Source organism: Talpa occidentalis, unplaced genomic scaffold (genome assembly GCF_014898055.3).
Source record: "Talpa occidentalis isolate TD23 unplaced genomic scaffold, MPIMG_talOcc4v2.1 talOcc4.9, whole genome shotgun sequence".
NCBI lineage: Eukaryota > Metazoa > Chordata > Mammalia > Eulipotyphla > Talpidae > Talpa > Talpa occidentalis.
The window spans coordinates 72,881,412-72,900,719 of record NW_023605305.1 but is presented as its reverse complement, the minus strand read 5'-3'; the positions used below and the strand labels follow the sequence as shown (position 1 = coordinate 72,900,719).

At 37.7% G+C, this 19,308-nt stretch overlaps 1 protein-coding gene across 8 annotated transcripts in view; it reads right to left on the bottom strand.

Annotated features, from left to right (window-relative positions):
• The window catches only part of CNOT6 (CCR4-NOT transcription complex subunit 6), a 61,122-nt gene that overhangs the window by 29,829 nt on the left and 11,985 nt on the right, over positions 1–19,308 (bottom strand). For 4 of the 8 annotated variants that reach the window (XM_054691877.1, XM_037500997.2, XM_054691880.1 and 1 more), the window contains exon 2: positions 3,554–3,667. In XM_054691877.1, coding sequence (XP_054547852.1) covers positions 3,554–3,665 — 112 coding nt within the window. In that variant the 5' untranslated portion in view covers positions 3,666–3,667. Of the gene's footprint in view, positions 1–3,553; positions 3,668–16,113; positions 17,757–19,308 lie in introns of those variants that run through there. The other 4 variants (XM_054691875.1, XM_054691876.1, XM_037500998.2 and 1 more) reach the window with 4 other exon arrangements.

Here is a 19,308-nt window from a genome sequence, read left to right as displayed (position 1 = left end):
GGTTAAATGCAAAATATATACAGACTTCAGAAAAATGATAGGTCAAACCACTGAGGTTCAATAGATAAACCGGAAAGAAATGAAAAAGATCAAGGGAAACTTATAAATTAAGATACACCAATAAAAGGAGGGAGGACTAAACTATAATGCTTAGTTATACATACATTGGTGTCAAAACTATAAGGAGACAAAAAAGAAATTACTATAGAAGTAAGGTGACTTTGGGCTATGATTGGTTGTGGTATATAAAGAGGATTCTCACGTGAGTGAAAAAAAGTTCTACCCTTCACCTGGACAATGGTTACAAGGCTTAAGTCCTGATAATTCATGAATATATTTGTCTATGTGTTTTACTTTGCGCTTCATTTTAAAATTAAAACAAAGGTTCCTTTTAAAATTAATGATTGGGCCTCCCCTGGTGGCGCTGGTGGTTGAATGCAGCCCTATGAAGCTGACCGCAGCCTCTACACCATGGGTTCGATACCAGCTGGCCAGCAAGATACCCACATGGTGTGGCAAACCTCTCCTGTCTCGCCCGCTGCTCCCCTCAGCAGTGTATTTCAGTCCGTTTGCCTGTTCTGCTCCCCACTCTGTCTCTGGTGAATCCTCTCACCCTCCTGCACATCTGGCTTGTACCCCAGTTCTTGCACGCATGAATAAATAATCTTTAACACCAAAAATTTAATGATTAATGACTTACTGGTAACCCCCATGGCACAAGGAACGCAACACCAATACCATTCCCTTGGAACCAGGGAAGCACAGAGAAACCTGTAGGTCTAGGATTTACTAACTTCAAATCCCTGTAACTTGGTATTACAAAACCATAAGGAACTCATGTTAAAGCAGGCAATAAAAAAACTGAGTTAGAAATTAATTCAGCCAAGATGATTTCTACACTTAGCTAGGTATCAAGGACTAAGACAAAAAAGTGACCTTGATAGTGGCTTTGTTAATTATAAGATCCAATCCACAGACCTATTCAGCCAATTGTTTTACCCATGTTACTTGGTAAAGATAAGACAAAACTGGGTCAAGAACATTACTGTAAAGGACTCTTTCCTCTTCCTTCCAATCCTGTATACAGATTTCTTCCCTAAAGTCAAAGTGGAAAACAGTAACTCAAAATTGCCAAGGAGTTCCAACCAAGGAGTTCCAACTTTAGGGAGGAGAGTGGAGGAGAATCTCCTTAGGCTCAGAGAAATCATCTCAGTGACCTAAATGAGTACTTTCTAGCTTATCTGCAGCTGTATAAAGTAGAAATTTCTTACAAGCAAAGGATTCCTAATTCAAAATCTGCTGGTACAGACTGAAAAAAAAGAAAGAAAAAGAAAAAGAGTTAAAAAAGAATCCTGCAGGGGCCTCCCCGGTGGTGCAGTGGAGTGAGTGCAGCACTGTGAAGCTGTCCACAGCCTCTGCAGCATGGGTTCAATCCTTGCCAGCCAGAGAGAATCCCACATGGCGCAGCAGACCTCTCCAGTCTCACCCCGCTGCTCCCCTCAGCAGTGTATTTCAGTCATTCTGCCTGTTCTGTTCCCAGCTCTGTCTCTGGTGAATCCTCTCACCCTCTGGCCTGTACCCCGGTTCCTGTATGCATGAATAAATAAATCTTTAAAAAAAAAAAAATCCTGCAGGAACTAAGAAAAGTGGAAATGGTAATTCCCTGTGCCTCAAAGGTAAATGTAAATGAAAAAGAACCTCTCTCTTGTCCCCCCCACCTTCCCTATCCCCCCCCCCCCCCGCACCAAACAAAGTCAAATCTGATAGGAGAGCGGGGAAAAAAAAGAGAGATTTCAACTCTCCACTGTAACTACTTTATGAACTTTCACTTGCTTTAATTAAGGCCAGCATTTTAAAAACTGAGAGAGGAAAAACAGCAGACATTCATGTGGGTACCCACCTCTACTGTGGCTGCAGAGATTGACTCAAAACAGGTTAACCAGATAATGTGAGCTGACAAAGGAGGAAGATAATTATCACTTCCTTTTTTGCTTCCTCTATGTACTTTTCTACCTATATCTGGCAGTTATTTTTGTCTGTTATTTATACTTACACTCCCTTCTTACCACTCCTAAATGTCATAAGCTCCAAAATGACAGAAATTATGGTTTTTAAATCTATTTTATTTTTCATATGCAAAGTACAGTATCTGGCAAAATGTTTTATACATATCACATGCTTGGTACGTTTAAAAAAAAAATTTTCAAGAGCAGTTAGGTGAAAAAGTTTTATCAGGAAAGCATAGGGGGACATATTAGGTTAGCATTAACACAAAACTCCTTTAGCTGGTTGTGTTGAGAAGTGGTACCTTCACCACCTTTGAATTACTGGGGAAAAAAAAGGCTGCTTGCTCATTAGCAGGGATGCTGGCAATATCAGTTACAGAGAGGGATCTCCATAAAAAGGGGAGGTACCATGTTCCCTGCCCCATCAAATGAAGGGTGAGAGAGCAGGGAGAAGATTTGGGGAAGAAAAACTGGAAGAGGTATTTGGGGCAAAGAGACATGAAGAAATCATCTCGCTTGCTTCTCAGCATTGGACTTGCAGGGACTTGAAAGACAAGACACGTGAAGCCAAGACATGTAGAGACACTTGGAAAAGACGTGGGTGAGAGACTGTGCGCAGGGCTGACAATGGCAACCAGTTACCCTAGTTTATATTTTGATTTTGCTCCTTTCATCCCAGACTTGCCTGGCCCTATTTGCCCTTTCCTATGGTTCCCCACCAGAAGGTGCCTTAGTCTTGTGACAAGTTTTAGGGACTCAATAGTTCCACTTTGGGTCGACCATCTTAGTTGAACATTTACCCACAAGGAGATGAGTAACTTTGAACATTTTATTGGAAAACTATTATCCTTTCTCTTGTCTTCTTTCTTTATGCACATTAATCCTATTAATGTTCTTTCAAATTGAAAGTCTGCTTTGTCTTTGTGGCAATTGGCAGGACCCATTTAGAGCATGCAAGTACTCAGGCTGCTAACATATTCTCTGTGGGTCTGGGGGCCTCTGTATTTCTTTTGAGTATTCCTAGAAGGCAATGAACGTAGAAGGGAACTTTGAGATCTGTTTCAAACCCTTAAGACTTTGTGTTTCTGAATAAGGCAGTCTTCAGAAACTCAGACTGAAAAGTAAATGAAGAAAATGAGGACAGAACCTATGCTAGAATAGGAACATCCCATCCTACTGAATTCTGTTATTTGATAATACAAAAGCTCCATCCTACTTTATCAGAGAATTAGTATCAGAACAAGCCTTTTAAGAAAGAGGGCACTAAGCATTTCACATGTACTATTTTCATTTCATTCTGATATTATACACATTTTGTAAAAGGACATTGATATTGGAAGAATAAGCAATGAATGGGTTTTGAACTTTGGCTCAAATCATGTTCTTTCCACTGAATCTTCCTGTTTCCAAAATAATCTGGCATTGGTAAAACACAACGCTTTTTTCTGTTGTACATTTGATGTACACTCCCTTTTTATACATTAGAAAACTTAATTTTCTACCATGTCTTAATTTCCATCCCATAAATGTATGCTTGCATATCTTACCACTTATTTCAAGTTCTGCCCAATGTGATTTCTTTCCATTTGCTGCTTCCTCAGAGGACATAATTGTGTACATCCTCCGAGGGTCAGGGGGCTCGTATTTTTCTTTGGGCATGCCTATTGAATTAAAAAAAGAAACCAATCAGTATTCTGAAGAATAATGTAAGTGAAAATAACATCTTTTTTAAAAGTAGACATCCATATTATGATCTCTAAACACCATTCCCACTTAAAAGGAACTAGGAGACTCCTTGGATAAATGGGGGATTTCAAGTCTAGGATCAGAAAGACATAAACAAGCCTGTAAACTAACAAAAGGTACTATGCCTGCGGAGGGCAAGGAGCAGGCCTGACAAGGTTCCTACAGGTACAGACAGAACAATCTAAACATCAAAAGAATGACTACAATAAGCCATTATAAACTGCATGAACTCACGACTTTTTCAGTCACCTGAAAATTGGAAAATAAAGGGAAAGAATCGAGTATCCTGCATTTCTGGCAGAAAGTAGATGCGGGAATATTCTTAAAAGAATTCTAGCTAACAGGACCTCCTTGGCGGCATAGGGGTTAAAGTCTCAGCGCTATGGCCAGCCACTACAGCATGAGTTTGATACCCTGCAGACCTCTCCTGTTTTGCCTGCTGCTCCCCTCAGCAGTATATTTCAGTAGATCTGTCTGTTCTGCTCCCCATTCTGTCTCTGGTGAATCCTCTCACCCCTTGTACCTCTGGCCTACACCCCAGTTCTTGTATGCATAAATAAATAAAAATAAACCTTTAAAAAAAATGATTCGAGCTAATAAATGCAGAAAGACTACCATAATTAGAAAATCACTTTCACAACTCTTAGTAAAAAAAAAAATGGTTTTAGGTAATGACTATCACTGGTGAATAAAAAAAAACTTCAGGTAAAAAACACTATGCCTTTGCCCTCTCACCTCCCCAAAATTAAAAAGTGATCCGATTCAAGCTTCTCTAGGTCTAGTACCAGGCTCATAAAAAATAAAGGAAAAAGAGGGACATGCTCAAAATAACATAAGATACAGCAGTCTGAATATACTAAACACTACTGAACTGTACACTTAAAACTATGATAGCAAATTTGTGCTATATATATATATATATATATATATATATATATATATACTACCACAATTAAAGTTTTAAATAATTTTTAAAATAGCACAAGTATACAGCCAGCCAGATGCAGAATATGGAAAGTTCTATGAGACAAAAGACCCATTTCTTCAAGAAATTAATGACAAGGAAAGGGGGGGAGAAGACATTTGCAGAGATTATTAACAAGGCAGAACAAAGTACAACAGTGATGCACAGACCTTGTTTGGTTCTGATCTGAACAAATCAACTGTAAAGGGATATTTTTGAAAATTGGACAAATTTGAAGGGCTAAATATTAGTTAATATTAAAGAAGTATTATTCACATCGTTTGTGGCTTTTTAAATCCTTATCTGTTACAATTCTGAAACATTTAGGTAAAATGAAATCTCACTCTCTGGCATGCTCCTCTTACCTCCTGTGGCGCCTACTTCGTCTTATTCACTTGGGTAACCCATAATGTGCTCTAACCAACTCTCCATCTACACTGAATAATAACAAAGCTAAACACAGCGGAAAAATAAACCTACTACCATGTGAATTCAAAGCCAGCCCAGTCAGTAATCACTTGCCTCAAATGGACTCTGTGCTCCCGGGAATTATACGAATTCTTCTAGGCCCTTCTCCTAGGTGACTTCTCTCTTTAAACTTCAAACACCTACTTCTTTCATGTTCCCTCTCATCTGATGACCACAACTTACCTATTTTCTTACTGAAAACTACAGAAGAGGAATTTCTACCAGAAGAGGAATTTCTATAAACTCTATCCTAAGCTCAACTATATTCTCTTTTACTAGCACAAACTGCCCTCTGAGTACTAAAATCCCACCCCATCATCTTGGCTATTCAAGGATATTTCTCAGCAATTCTCTCCTTTCTCTCCTACATCACATCATCCCTCCACACTGTATCTTTACCTTCAGAATATGTACACATGGCATTTCCTGTTTAAAAAAAAAGGGGGCTCCATTCAATTCCTCCTCCAGCTTTTTTCTTTTATCCTCTTTACAAGCAAAAACTACAAAAAATCCTTAAGAGACTTACTTGTCCTCCATTTCCAGTTAAACCCACTCAGATCAGTGTTTTTAACATCCCACCAAAAACTGTCACGAAGAAAACCAGTGACCACATATACAATAGTCATTTCTTAGACTTCTTTTTACTTGCCCTATGATCACTATTTGATGGGGATATTCACTTCCTCCTAAGAGCACTTATTTCACTTGGCTTCCAGGATAGTTTTTCTCTTCACTTTCCTCCTCCATCTGTAGATTTATTTAGTCTTTTTCTAGTTCTTTCAGCTGAATTAGAACTAACACCATTTTATCAACAGAAATCTGAAGCCTAAAAAGGTAAACATACAAAACACACACACACAGAGACTTGCAGACACCCAGTATTACAAGCCTGGGCCAGGCTTTGAGTGTATGAGATTAAAAGTTGAAGCAATTTTCTATGTAAAATAAGCCTGCTGCAAAAATATGAAAAGACAAATTCCACTTATGAGAGGTACTCAGAGTAGTTCAATTCAGAGACAAAGCAGAATGGTGGCTGACAGGGACTAAGAGCAGAAGAACATGGAATTACTGTTTAATGGGTACAATGTCTCAGTTTTACAAGAGGAGACTTATGGAGATGGATGTTTGGTTGTGGTTACATAACATTATGCATGCATTTAATACCACTTAATACAGTACATTTAGAAGGTCAAAGTGATAAATTTTATGTTATGTATATTTTACCATAATTTAAAAAATGGAAAAAAGCTACTTTCAATATGCTGTCTGTATCATGCTGCCTCCCTGATTATGGTAAGTAGAACTATTTTTCAAAGATAGAAATGGTATTGGAAGAGTTAATCAAAACACAGGAGGTAAGTAAAAGTTGTTTAAAATAAGACTAGAAGTGGTGACACTAATAACATGCACAAGAAAGAGCACATCTACTGTTTTTGCTAGATATAATTAATAAGCTCTTAGATGTTAATTTCTTCTTAGACAAAGATATACAATGAATGAAGATTTTAGACTGATACAAAATACCTAACAGTGAGAAATAGTATATAATAAAGAACAGTTCCCATCCTGTCTGGAGTACAATCTGGCAATCTGTCACCCTTTCTGGATGACATTAATATACCAAATAATGACCTAGAAAATAATAAGGGGGGGGTGCAATTGTATGGGGAATATAACCAAAATGAAAATGTATACATTGTGCAAAAATGAAAAATGATGTAAGAATTATATAAAAGAAAATATTAAAAAAAAAAGAAAATACAAGATGTTGTGGAAGGTTACCAGAGCTTGATGACACCCCTTAAGATCACCCAAACGCCATTATTCTGACCAGATTCTACTTACAAAACAACCTTCTAATCTTCATTGGTTTTTCCAGCTGAGATTAGTATTTTGGACCTATTACTAATCAACTGACTTCCCAGTGATTGTTCAGAACTCTGATTAACCAATCTCATGTAAGCTTAATTAGCATAAATCTGATCACACTAAGGAGAACTGATAAAAGTGTTACTAAAACAAGAACTCTAAAAATCAGGCCCTATATCTGAGGTCATTCCATCAAGGACTGATGATTTCTGCCTAAACAGCCATCTACTCTCTTTCTTGGTTTTTTGTTTTTGTTTTTTTTTTTTTTACAAATCAAGAAGGGCTGTCTTAAAATTTAAGAGACAGTTCACTACTTGAAAGTAGTAAAGAGACCTCTTTCCCAAATCGCCAAAGAATTAGAAAGCAGAAAAAAAAAGTCTATAGAATAAAAGAAATGGTAACAAACAGAATCAAGTACTTGCAAGAAGCAGCATGAGGAGGACATCTGCCCACTGAGCAACCCACCCATTTTCCTGGAAGTCAGACAAAACATTTATTGGAGACTAAGTAAAGAAAAGTAGGTAATAAGTACAATTTAGCATTTTCCCAGTGTTCTGAAATCAACAAGCAGATCTTGTTCTCTAAATACATGTATGTCACTACAGGTTATTATCTAAAGAGAACAAAGGGCTTCCTAAAATAGACCCAAGAACTGTCAAGAAGAATTACAAAAGACCTTTAAAAAATAGCTAGGCCAGAATCAGCCAGTACATAGCACCTGTCTAGTCAATTTCTTACCTCTTCAATCCAATGCCAGATGCCACTACTGATCCTGACCACATAAAATCTGTCCCTGTTCTAAATCTCAGACTTAAGTTATTCATAATTTCATTTTTTAAAGATTTATTTATTTATGCATACAAGAACTGGAGTGTAAGACAGAGGTACAGGGGATGAGAGGATTCACCAGAGAGAGTGGGGAGCAGAACAGGCAGATCTACTGAAACACACTGCTGAGGGGAGCAGAGAGTGAGGCAGGAGAGGGGAGCACCGAGTGAGGCTGTGCCATGTGGGTTGCTCCCTGGCCAACCACAGATCAAACTTGTGCTGCAGTGGCTGGTGCTTGATAGTGCTCTTTAACCCCTGCACCATCAGGGAGGTCCTATTCATAATCTTAGAATAGTTATCTACTGTAAAGAAACAAAGGACATCATTTACCAAATTTATTAGAAAAACATATTTTCATGATGTAATATTTATGAAATGGCTTAAAATACAGAAATATAACCATCCTGTGAAAGTAGTAGTGCAAAATAGATTTATAAACCCTAATACAATGAATAAAAGACCTTCCTGGAACATTTAAACGAAGGATGGACTAACTGCATACCATAAATTTTGAATAACTGTCATCTAGAAGAGGGAAAACATCAGGAATCTGCACTATTTCCAGTCCAATTCCAGAAATGGGGTGTGTATGTGTGTGTGCGCGCGCACGCATGTGTGTGTGTGTGTGTGCGTGCGTGTGTGTGTGTGTGTATGGATATGATATCAATGAAGGGGCTGGGACAGAAACTACAGGGAAGGGTATAGGGGATTTATTATAATCTAAAGTAAAAAAGAAAGTAAGAACTAAAGCATACTGCAATGAAGATATCCACAAAGGCCCAGTATAAAATGTTACATCCATCCATAACCATAGCCTCCAACAGATTAGCAGTTCCCTTGTTACAGATCTTTAACCAATCTACCTTTAACCAACTAACCTTTCAACCCTCCTTTACCTAGGAAAAACAGGGATGTTAAGGAACAGGGATAAGAGAGATAACAGGGATGTATTTTTCTATCAGGAATCAAATTTACACCAAACCAAAACTGGGTACAATCAAATATCTGGATGCTCCCCATGGGAAAAGGATACAAAACTTCATAATATACAATTACAAAAACCAGAGCTGAAATGCACCAATCATAACTGCCCACAGTCAAAAGGTGTACCAGAGCAGCCTGCTTATCCTCTACTCTATCTAGATATAACCTTCAAAATAAACCTGAGGGGAAAACAACAGAAGTGCCAAAGGAACCACCCACACCATTTTTGAATAAAAGGCAAGACAACACAGAGAAGTCAATGTCAAACACAAGTTTAACACATACACAGCATGATGACTGCAAGATCATTACTGGAGAGGGAAAGAGGAATTAGGAGGAAGGGAGGAGAAAGGAAGGAATGGTAGGGGGAGGCTACAGAAATAGAAAAAAGATCCACAAAAAAAAATGTTTCTTATGCTTAAAGAAACCAAAGAACAAAAACTACCAATAAAGACATCAAGTATGGGGAAAGACAAGTTGAGATATAAAGGTAGAGTGCATACTTAATGGGGATGCAGCATTTGAATATCAGAATCCTAAAACAAGGTTGAGGCAAAAATGCAAGTCACAGATAAATATATTACCGTAAATCCAATTAAAAGGGAAAACTAAGGGTAACTAAACAGTTTTATGGAAAAACAAAAGCAAAGAAATAATTAACATAACATCTAAGGTAGCAATTACCTACTCTATAACTCAGCAAATCCTCCCTTATTTACCCAACAGAAATAAAAACACATCCACAAAAAGATATTCATATAAATATTCCCAACAGCTTTATTCCTAACTGCCAAAAACTGAAAACAACTCAAATGTTTATTAACAGTGACATAATAAAATTGTGATATATTTAAACAACTGAATACTACTCAGCAAAAAAAGCAAACAAAAAAGAGAGAGGAGAGAGAGAGAGGGAGAGAGGGGAGAGAAGAGGGAGAAGAGGGGGGAAGAGAGAGAGGAGAGAGAAGAGGGAGGGAGAGGGGGAGAGGGAGGAGGAGAGAGAGAGAGAGAGAGAGAAGGGAGAAGAGGGAGAGAGAGAAGAGAGAGAGGAGGGAGAAGAGGGGGAGAGAGAGAGAGAGAGAAGAGGGAGAGAGAGAGAGAGAAAGGAGAGAGGAGAGGGAGAAGGGGGGAGAGAGAGGAGGGAGAAGAGGGGGAGAGAGAGAGAAGAGAGGGAGAAGGGGGGAGAGAGAGAGAGAAAGGAGAGAGGAGAGGGAGAAGGGGGAGAGAGAGAGGAGGGAGAAGAGGGGAGGGAGAGAGGAGAGAGAAGAGGGGGGAGAGAGAGAGGAGAGAAGAGGGAGAAGACGGAGGAGAGAGAGAGGAGAGAGAAGAGGAAGAAGGGGGGAGAGAGAGAGAGAAAGGAGGGAGAAGTGGGGGGTAGAGAGAGGGAGAGAGAAGGGAGAAGAGGGAAAAGAGGGAGGGGAGGGGAGGGGGGAGAGAGAGAGAGAGAGAGAGAGAGAGAGAGAGAACCCAGAAAGATTACACTTAAAGGAACCTGTGGAGACAAATTGTAACCACCTTCCTGTACGGGAGAAATGAAATTACTCAATTTGGTGTGGTTTACTTGGGTATAAATATTTATCAAAACTTAATTTAAGGCCTATACATTTCAGTTTTGGTTCTGCATTAAGTTTGAGGCAAATTTTACCTCGACAAAAAAATATTCTACTCAAACACTTGATTAAGTGCGAAGACAAAGGGGCACTTTCCAATTACTAAGCATACAACGCATGTACTTTTTAATAAGTACTTTTTATAACATTGTTCGTGACAAATAATGCAAACACCACCACTAAAAAGAATACATGGTTAAAAAAGTTACCATGCAGGCAGCTGTAAAAAAAAAAATGTGTTAAGCTACTGGGATTATATGCAATTACTTATTATAAGACTAAGCAAGTAAGTACTTACGATAATGTTAAAAAAAAGATTTTCAGGGTAAGAAAACATTTATGAATCAAATAAAAGCAAATACTAAAACTTACTTGAAAATAACAATATAAACTCTTGATTTTTAATTTGTTTCTAACTATTCATTGAAGTATTTTGTTCTAGAAGTAATATTACTTCTGGAATAACAGCACTCCTAATCCTTGATTTTGAGCAATGTTCTCTGGAAAATGGCCAGTTATAAGTTTGGAGCAGGAGTATTGAAACTGAGCTTGGGGATATCTCTTAGTGCTCAAAAAAAAGAACTACTGAGGTCATTATGTCAACATAATAATAGGAGTCAGCTAGAAGGGATCTACACTGGACAAAATTGTGACAATTTAAACAAAAAGAGTCATAATTACAATAGAATGGAATATACTGAATCAATAAAAATGTAGAAAACAGTTGGCAGTGACATAAAAGATGGCTTAGTAACAGAAGAAATTACTGCAATAATCAAGAAATAATCAAGGCATGGGGGTGGGGGGGGCTGGTAAAACTGAAGATGAGACAGAGAAAGGGGGAGGAAGCCATGGGGGGAGGAAACAATGACTATTTGAGGCACCTATTAAGCTATGATAATTAGTAACTAAAGAGACTTTTTAGTGTTCACCCTTTCAGCAGGAACTGTATTTCACAGTAATCCAATAGGTCAGGTGAAGGAAAGACCTACTTTACAAAAGAATGACAGTTAATAAGTGAAAAATGAAACAATTTCTTTTAAAGCAACATAATTTTGGGCGTCCCTGGTGGCACAAGGGGTTAAGTCAAGTCTCAGCAACATCAAGCTATTACCAGCCACTGCAGCATGAGTTCAATCCCCTTCCAGGGAGCTTACCCACATGGTGCAATAGACCTCTACTGTCTCACCAGCTGCTCCCCTCAGCAGTCTATTTCATAGATCCGCCTGTTTTGCTCCCCACTCTGTCTCTGGTGAATCCTTACTCCCTACACCCCTATTCTTGCATGCATGCATAAATGAAAAATAAATCTTAAAAAAAAAAAATCCAACCTAAGTTTGTAATTCCTAATGAACCTTATTTAGGCAAGAATTGAGCAAAGTTAAAACCACTCGATGAATCATTGGCACTGGTATAATAACTACCCCCATATCTTTTTCTGATCATAGGTTGAAAATGTGCAAGGGAGAAATAAACTGTCACCCTCTTCCATCTTCACACTAATGGGAGAACCAGATACTGGATCTCTTGATGTGAAAAAATATAAAGCACTCATCAATAATGTTTACCTTGATTAAGAACTAGAGAAATTGACCAGATAACACCAAAGCAGCAATAGCACAAAATGAGAAAGTGGGACTTTCTGCAGAGTATCTAACTGGTCTGTTGCCTTCAAAGAGCTGGTGTCAGAACTATTTTAGATTCCAAGAGAATTAAGGGATACAATCAGATGCAAAATGATGGTCCCCATACAGGAACCACAAATTAGCAATAAATGACATTTTATGAACAGCTGGATATAAGTGGTAATACCTAGTTTATATTTACAATGTTAATGACTCATTATGTGGTCACATTATTCTGGCCACATACAGAAAATAAGTTTTTTCATAAAAGGCATAAAGTTAAATAATTTATTTAAATTACATGAGCCTGGTCTTTTTCAAGGAAAATGAAGTTAAAGCCACCTCAACTGACAAGACAAAATATTAAATTTAATCTCTCTCTTTTCAGGCCTCCCCAGGTGGCGCAGCGGTTGAGCACTGGGCTGCAAAGCTACCCGCAGCCTCTGCAGTACCGGTTCAATCCCCGGCCACCGGCAAGGGTCCCACATGGCGCACAGACCTCTCCTGCCGCCCGCTGCTCCCCTCAGCAGTGTATTTCGTCGGTCTGCCTGTTCTGTTCCCCTCTCTGGCTCTGGTGAATTCTCTCACCTTCCCGCGCTTCTGACTGTATAAATAAATAAATAAATCTTAAAAAAAAAAAAGTTTATTCCAGCTCCCTAGTTTAAAAAAACAAACAAAAAAATAATAATATCTCCCTTTTCCTTTATGTGCTTTTGGTTCATCCTATGCTTTCTTTCCCAAACATAACGGAGAAAGAGGGTGGATGGAGGGAAAGAAGAGGAGGAAGCAGGAAGAAAAATTCATGTGTAGAGAGACCCTTTTATTTGATTAGGCTCTTCTTAGAGCTACAAGTTAGGGCATATTTGAAAAGGTAGTGACACTAACTTTGGTGCCAATTTACTTCTTTCAATCCAATTTTCCACTGGGTCTTTTCCAATTGTTTGCTAAATCCTATTCTGATTTTTTTTTTTAACTTCCATGGGATTTCTTAGCAGTTGTCTCCATTTTCATTGCAATTGAAGTTAATTTAGTCCTTCATTTCTAAGCTTCAACTATTAACCTCTTCTACACCAATCTTCCTGACAGATGCCTGCTCATGCCACTCTTGCTGCTTAAAAAGCTAAGATGGCCCTTCCTATCTACCTTTCTTACATCCAAACTTTAAAGTCCTTTACAATTTGGACTTAGTCAACTATTTTCCTCCCTATCTTCAATCACTTACACACATGCACCCTACAGATCCTAAATTAATTGCAGCAAACTTACTCGAAGACATAGTCTTTTAATACATGCTAATACATTCATCTTAAACTCCTACTAGCCTCCATGCCAACTCAGGTCACATGTTAAGAGTCTGTAAGTCCCTACACACAAAGGCACAGACGTTCACTACTCCCTCCTCTGTAGATCATACATTTGCTGTAGCACCCATCATCTTAGTTTGTATCTCTCAGTGTCTTATGTAATTGTCTAGCAACATTGCGCTAATGAACAAGTCTAAACATTCTTTTCTTCATGATCCAGAATCAAGTCTTCATAGAAGAAAAACCCAAAACAATTCAGTAACAAAACCATACTTCTTGTTTGTTTTCTTTTAAATAGAACCATTCATTCAACAAATATTTACTAATAATCACTTAGCTACTAAGAACAAAGAGTTAAGAACACATGATGTTGGATCATAACTTACTGAGGGAGAAAATAAAAATCTCCATGTAATCATACTACAACCTTTTATTTTTTATAGACATTCTAATTTAGGAACTTATTTTCCACTTCTTCAACTACTAATAATGGCATCCCATAGTTGATATTTATGTCTTTAAGATTACAACTAGTCTACAAACCTTTCGCAAATTATTCTTCCTAACAATGAATTTTTTTTTTTTTGAAGAGCTGACTTTTGACTAAGGAATTGGAAAGTTTATCTGTAATGACTTCTGATCCCATAGCTGCTTTAAAACTATGATTCTGTGGCTTCTATTCCCCAGCTGCTTTAGAGAAAGTTCTTCTGCTTGTTAGAAAACAAATTCAAATCCCTTTGTTTTCAATTCAAAATATTCCATCTTTTCAGACTTTGGTCCAGCCTTCTCTTTTTAATTTTTTATGATATTGGCAGACAAACTGTCACCTTTCAAAATATGCTCCACATTTCCTGATCTCCATACTATTAGTCATACTGTTTCACACTAAAATCCTGTCCATTCTTCGAATTTAAGTCCAAATACTATCCCCTACAAGCATCCCCACCAGGCCACAGTACATCATAAACTATTTTCTCATACTCACAAATTCTTTTCCCATAGTACTAGAACCATGATTGCCACAGAGCAAGACTAGACGAGAATAAATTTGTTGAATGTAATTCTTCAAAGACCAATCTGTAATTCATAGCTTTCAGTAGACTATTAAAATCAAATATGGCTTGTTTCCAATAACCCTATGCCAAATTTATTAGTGTCCATTAGTTTCATTCCTTACAGTGAGAAGATACACTTGAAATAACTTGATGAATAAAGTCTGCAACTTTAAAAACAAACTTACTTTGAAATCACACTTTTGATGAAAAGGGAAATAGAATTATTTTAGTGGTATTTTAAAATGAAAAAGGAACTATAAAGAAAATCAAATTATAAACATGAATCATAAATAACATACTTCCAATTACTACAAAAACATCAAGTCACTACTCTGAAACCATAAAAGGAAAACATCCCTTCTTAATACAATCCAGAGTCAATTTTCATTCACAGGTACATTTAAAAAATTTTGTGTAACACAAATCCTAACAACTTGTATTCATCTGTTTCTATCAAGAAACATGTAAGGTATCTGAAATGGCATATGAATAAATACAATTAGACTTTTTCATGGAAATATTCTGGAATTTTATATTTATGATATTAATCATGGCTGAAATGGCATAATTATCATACTCTTTAAATTATTCATCTTCTGTTTCTGCCAAGTATATTAGTTGAATTCTACAAATAAAGAACAAAATGTGACTCTATAGTAAACAGAACCCATTGGCTCCCTTGGAATACATTGTTTAAGTCCTTCTATAGCCTCAATTCAGGTAAGATACTTTTCACATCTCACTTCAAAGCCAAATCATCCTGCCTCTCAATAGCAACACATCACGGGTATTTCTTTCAGGTTTCCAAGATAGGTCAGATGATAAACCTCATTCAAGAGCTATACACAGCGGCAAAATGTCTATCCCAAGTGCCAAATAAATACATATCCTCTGCAAAAGATGACTTTTTATCTAAAAACCAAAATTTAAATCCTAACTGTGGATTTACATATTTCAAGACTACTACTGAAAAACAGTCAATGATTAAAAAAAAATAATTTAAAAAGAAAAAGCAGTCAATGATACCATGGTATGTATCTAAGGACTCATGATAATCTCTCAAAACAAGGTATTTGAATTGCAAAGGAGGGGACAGACTAAAAAGCTACAGAAAGAAACATGATATCAAAAATATCACTGAAAAGTGAAATTCTCATCTTGGTCTTCAAACTTGATCCTCTTCCTATTATCCCCACATAGTTTTCCAAGCCAGAAATGTGAGTATTAACTAATCTTGACTCTCTCCCATCTAATCACAGCATTCATAACCATTCTCTAATTCTTGCCCATTTTACCTCCTCCATCTTTCTCATCTACTCTGCCTTAATTCCCCAGCAGCTCTCAGACCCAAGTTTTCTTCTCTTCCCATCCTGTATCCTCCCCCTGCCAAGTGTTCTCCTAATAAAAAAAAATAAAAATAAAAAAAGTACTTACACCTCATGGCCCTAAAACTACATCTCCACATTTGAACCTTGGAATCTGACTAATCCTAACAGAAGATGCTCAAATATGTATTGAACTAAACAGAGGAAACCCAGGTTGCGTTACAAAACAACTAAGGTGCTTTTATGATCTAGCAGCCACCCGCCCACACCCCCTAGTCCCATGGAAGTCTGTCCATCTCATGGTCTGGATCTCCAGGACTCCCACTTACCTCTCACAAATCTCCATGCTTTAACAATTGCTATTGCTTCTGCCTGAAATGTTCATCTCTCCCTGTGGCCAGACATCTTTAGCCTCAAGTCATCCATCCTTCAAATGCCAACTCAGATATCCAACTTCAAAAGGGCCCTTCTTCCCCTATTCCTCCAAAAACAAAGGAATTTATCATTTCCTGCTGAGCTATTATGAACCATGAGTATATCTCTATTGCTGTATTCATTAACCCCATCATGTGTCACTCAAATACTGTAATAAAAGCTCCTTGCACTTTACACTTATACATTAAATATTTGCGTACTTTCAGAGCCAGGCTAAGAACTCAATGAATACTTACATAAATTCACGTGAAGTAACTGTGATAGCAAAAAAGCAAACATTCTGTAAGAGACAAGTGTACTAATAGAAGCAGTTTATATCTTACCAAGAATAGGAAAACTAGTAACTAGGTATCTAATCGTACAGGCAAAATCTAGAGAAACCAGACAGAAAGGATCTTAGTGGCCAAAGACTGTAAATACTAGTTTGAGGAGAGGCTGGAATAAGCAGCAAAGAAACTTATGTTAACATAAGTTCAACTGCAAACATAATCTCAGTGATATACCATGGAAAAATAAGAAACCCTCAGATATTGGCAAAGGCAAATGTATTGTCGAGTGCCCATCTGCCACGCTTTGCACTCGGTACATAATAGTTAACCTTCATAGAGCACTCACCACCAGGAAGACCTATGAAGTACTTCACATGCATTACCTCAGTAAGTAGACAGTATTATTCTCCTCACATAAGAAAGGGTGACCCAGAGAATGAGTAACTGGACTAAAATCACAGAGTGACACAACTGTGATTTTAACCCCAGTCTGATCCAAAAGTCTGTGCTTTCAACCACTATGCAACAATTGATCTATAGTACCTCAATTTACTTCTCACAGGGACAAATGATATCCTCCATCTTTTCTGGATCTTTTTTGGAGGAGGAAAACAAGACCCAGGCTTTAAATAATTTGCCCAAGGTCACATACTCCTTATAAATAAAACTGAAATTTGAACCTGTGATAACAGACTACAAAAATGTACACTATGTATTACATGACTGCCTCACACTGTAGGATTCTGTCACTGATAAAAACCCAAGATTTCATGTTCATCTTCCAAATACTACATTGCTGAGATCATGAACTTTCTAGTTTAACTCTCAGATATATCATCTTTTCACCTGTACTTTCTACTCCCAAACTCTGAATAATATCTAAGACAACAGATCTCAATCACTCCAGGAGCTTATAGGCATGTAAAACTTGAAAGTACCTCAAAGAACTTTTCATTTACGTGGATTACACCTATCAATAGTTACCATACTAGGGCCTCCCTGGTGGCACAAGCGGTTAAGTCTCAGCACTATCAAGCTATCAGCAGCCACTGCAGCATAAGTTTGATCCTCCTGGACCAGGAGTTAGCTCACAAGGCAAAGCAGACCTCTCCTGCCTCTCCAGCTGCTCCCCTCAGCAGTGTATTTCACCAGATCCGCTGATGGGAAGCCTTCTCCCCACTCTGTCTCTGGTGAATCCTCTCACATACACCCCAACACCTCTGAACTACACCCCAGTTCTTATATGCATAAATCAATAAAAATAAATCTTTTAAAAAAGCCACATAAAAATACCAAAAATAGTCAAATACCTGCAATATATCTCAAAATACAATTATAAAAGTATACTGAGTATAGATCAACAAACTTAAATAAATGAAAATATAAAAATAAATGACAATATCAGCTTAGAAATTTTAATCGATATACTTTAAGTCAAAATTACAGGTAAACGTATTAAGAAAATATTAGACAAACTAGATCCAATCAAGAGAAGTTAAATGCCCCACTAATATGGAGGGTATTAAATCAAAACCAAGATTTGTGTGGTAAATCTCACCAAGATCAGAAAGGTAAGCAGAGGGGGACCATCAATTCGAAATCTGCTTATGACAAGCAACAACTATGTAATTTACAGTTTCAGCATCAAATAATGGCTTTCAACAGAAATCTTTTCTTTTTTTTTTAATCTTTTCCTAGACCTTATATAACCTATTTGTTCCTCTCTCATAATGAATAAATTTATCACTAGGTACTGGGAATTTGGGTCTTTTGAACATTCAACATTTTTTTAGCTCCTAGTTCATGTATACAATCATTTCAGAAGTTCTGATGTACTGTTATAGGGCAGCCCCGATACAAAACGGGGTGCCTGACTGTGGGTCCTCACCCGCGTGCTTAAAAGGATTTATCAATGCTCTACTGCAGGCACACACAAAAGGTTAATAAAAGGTTTATTTACATGGGAAGGAAAAATGAGGAAATGTACAGCTCAGGGAGAAAAATGGGAGACAAAGTTTTAAATGCGTCCTACCCGATTCTGGAATCCCAAATGGCACTCGGGAGCTGGCTGCAAGCCAGGAGCCGTGAAGCCGAGCGACAGAGCGAGCGACCCCCAAGGCCCACGTGTTTGGTTTTTATACCCAACCTGGCTACTTAACTCCACCCTCATGTCCCAGCCACCTTCCCTTTGGTGGTGATGGGATTTGTCTTTCCCAATGTCCTGATGGCTTTGTCCTGGAGTGGGGTCCAGACCACTCCAGTGGTCCACAAAGCCTGTATGGGATTAGTGCAGGACATCTTTTCCCCTAACAGTACTAGCAAACACTTTCAATAGATCAATGGATGTTCCCCCCCCCCCTTAAAACTTAGAAAGGAAATTATCGATGAAATAGTGACCTTACAAATTATCAAAAAGTCTTTAACAATGCTAGAATATTGCTTTAAAGCCACGGTGTGATGTTTCAAGACGACTTGGAAAAGAAATCTGAGGCAATGGTGTTCAAAGGGAATTCAGTTACACACTGCTTTTTGACTGCAGATGTGTAAGTGACTGTCTTCCTAAAATATGGAATGCTTTAAAACTGAATTCTTGATCAACATTAACAGTATTCATAAATGAATTTTAGTGATTTTTTTCAATGCATAATCAAAAAAAAAGAATCACAAATACTGAAATATTCTGCCAGTTAGTTCTATTATGTCAACATGATCAGCCACGAATATAAGTATATATATAACTTGGGAGCAGCAATAGGGTCTCCTTCTATTATCAAATCCATATCACAGGTTCGCTCCAAATCACAGCATCAGGAATATGTG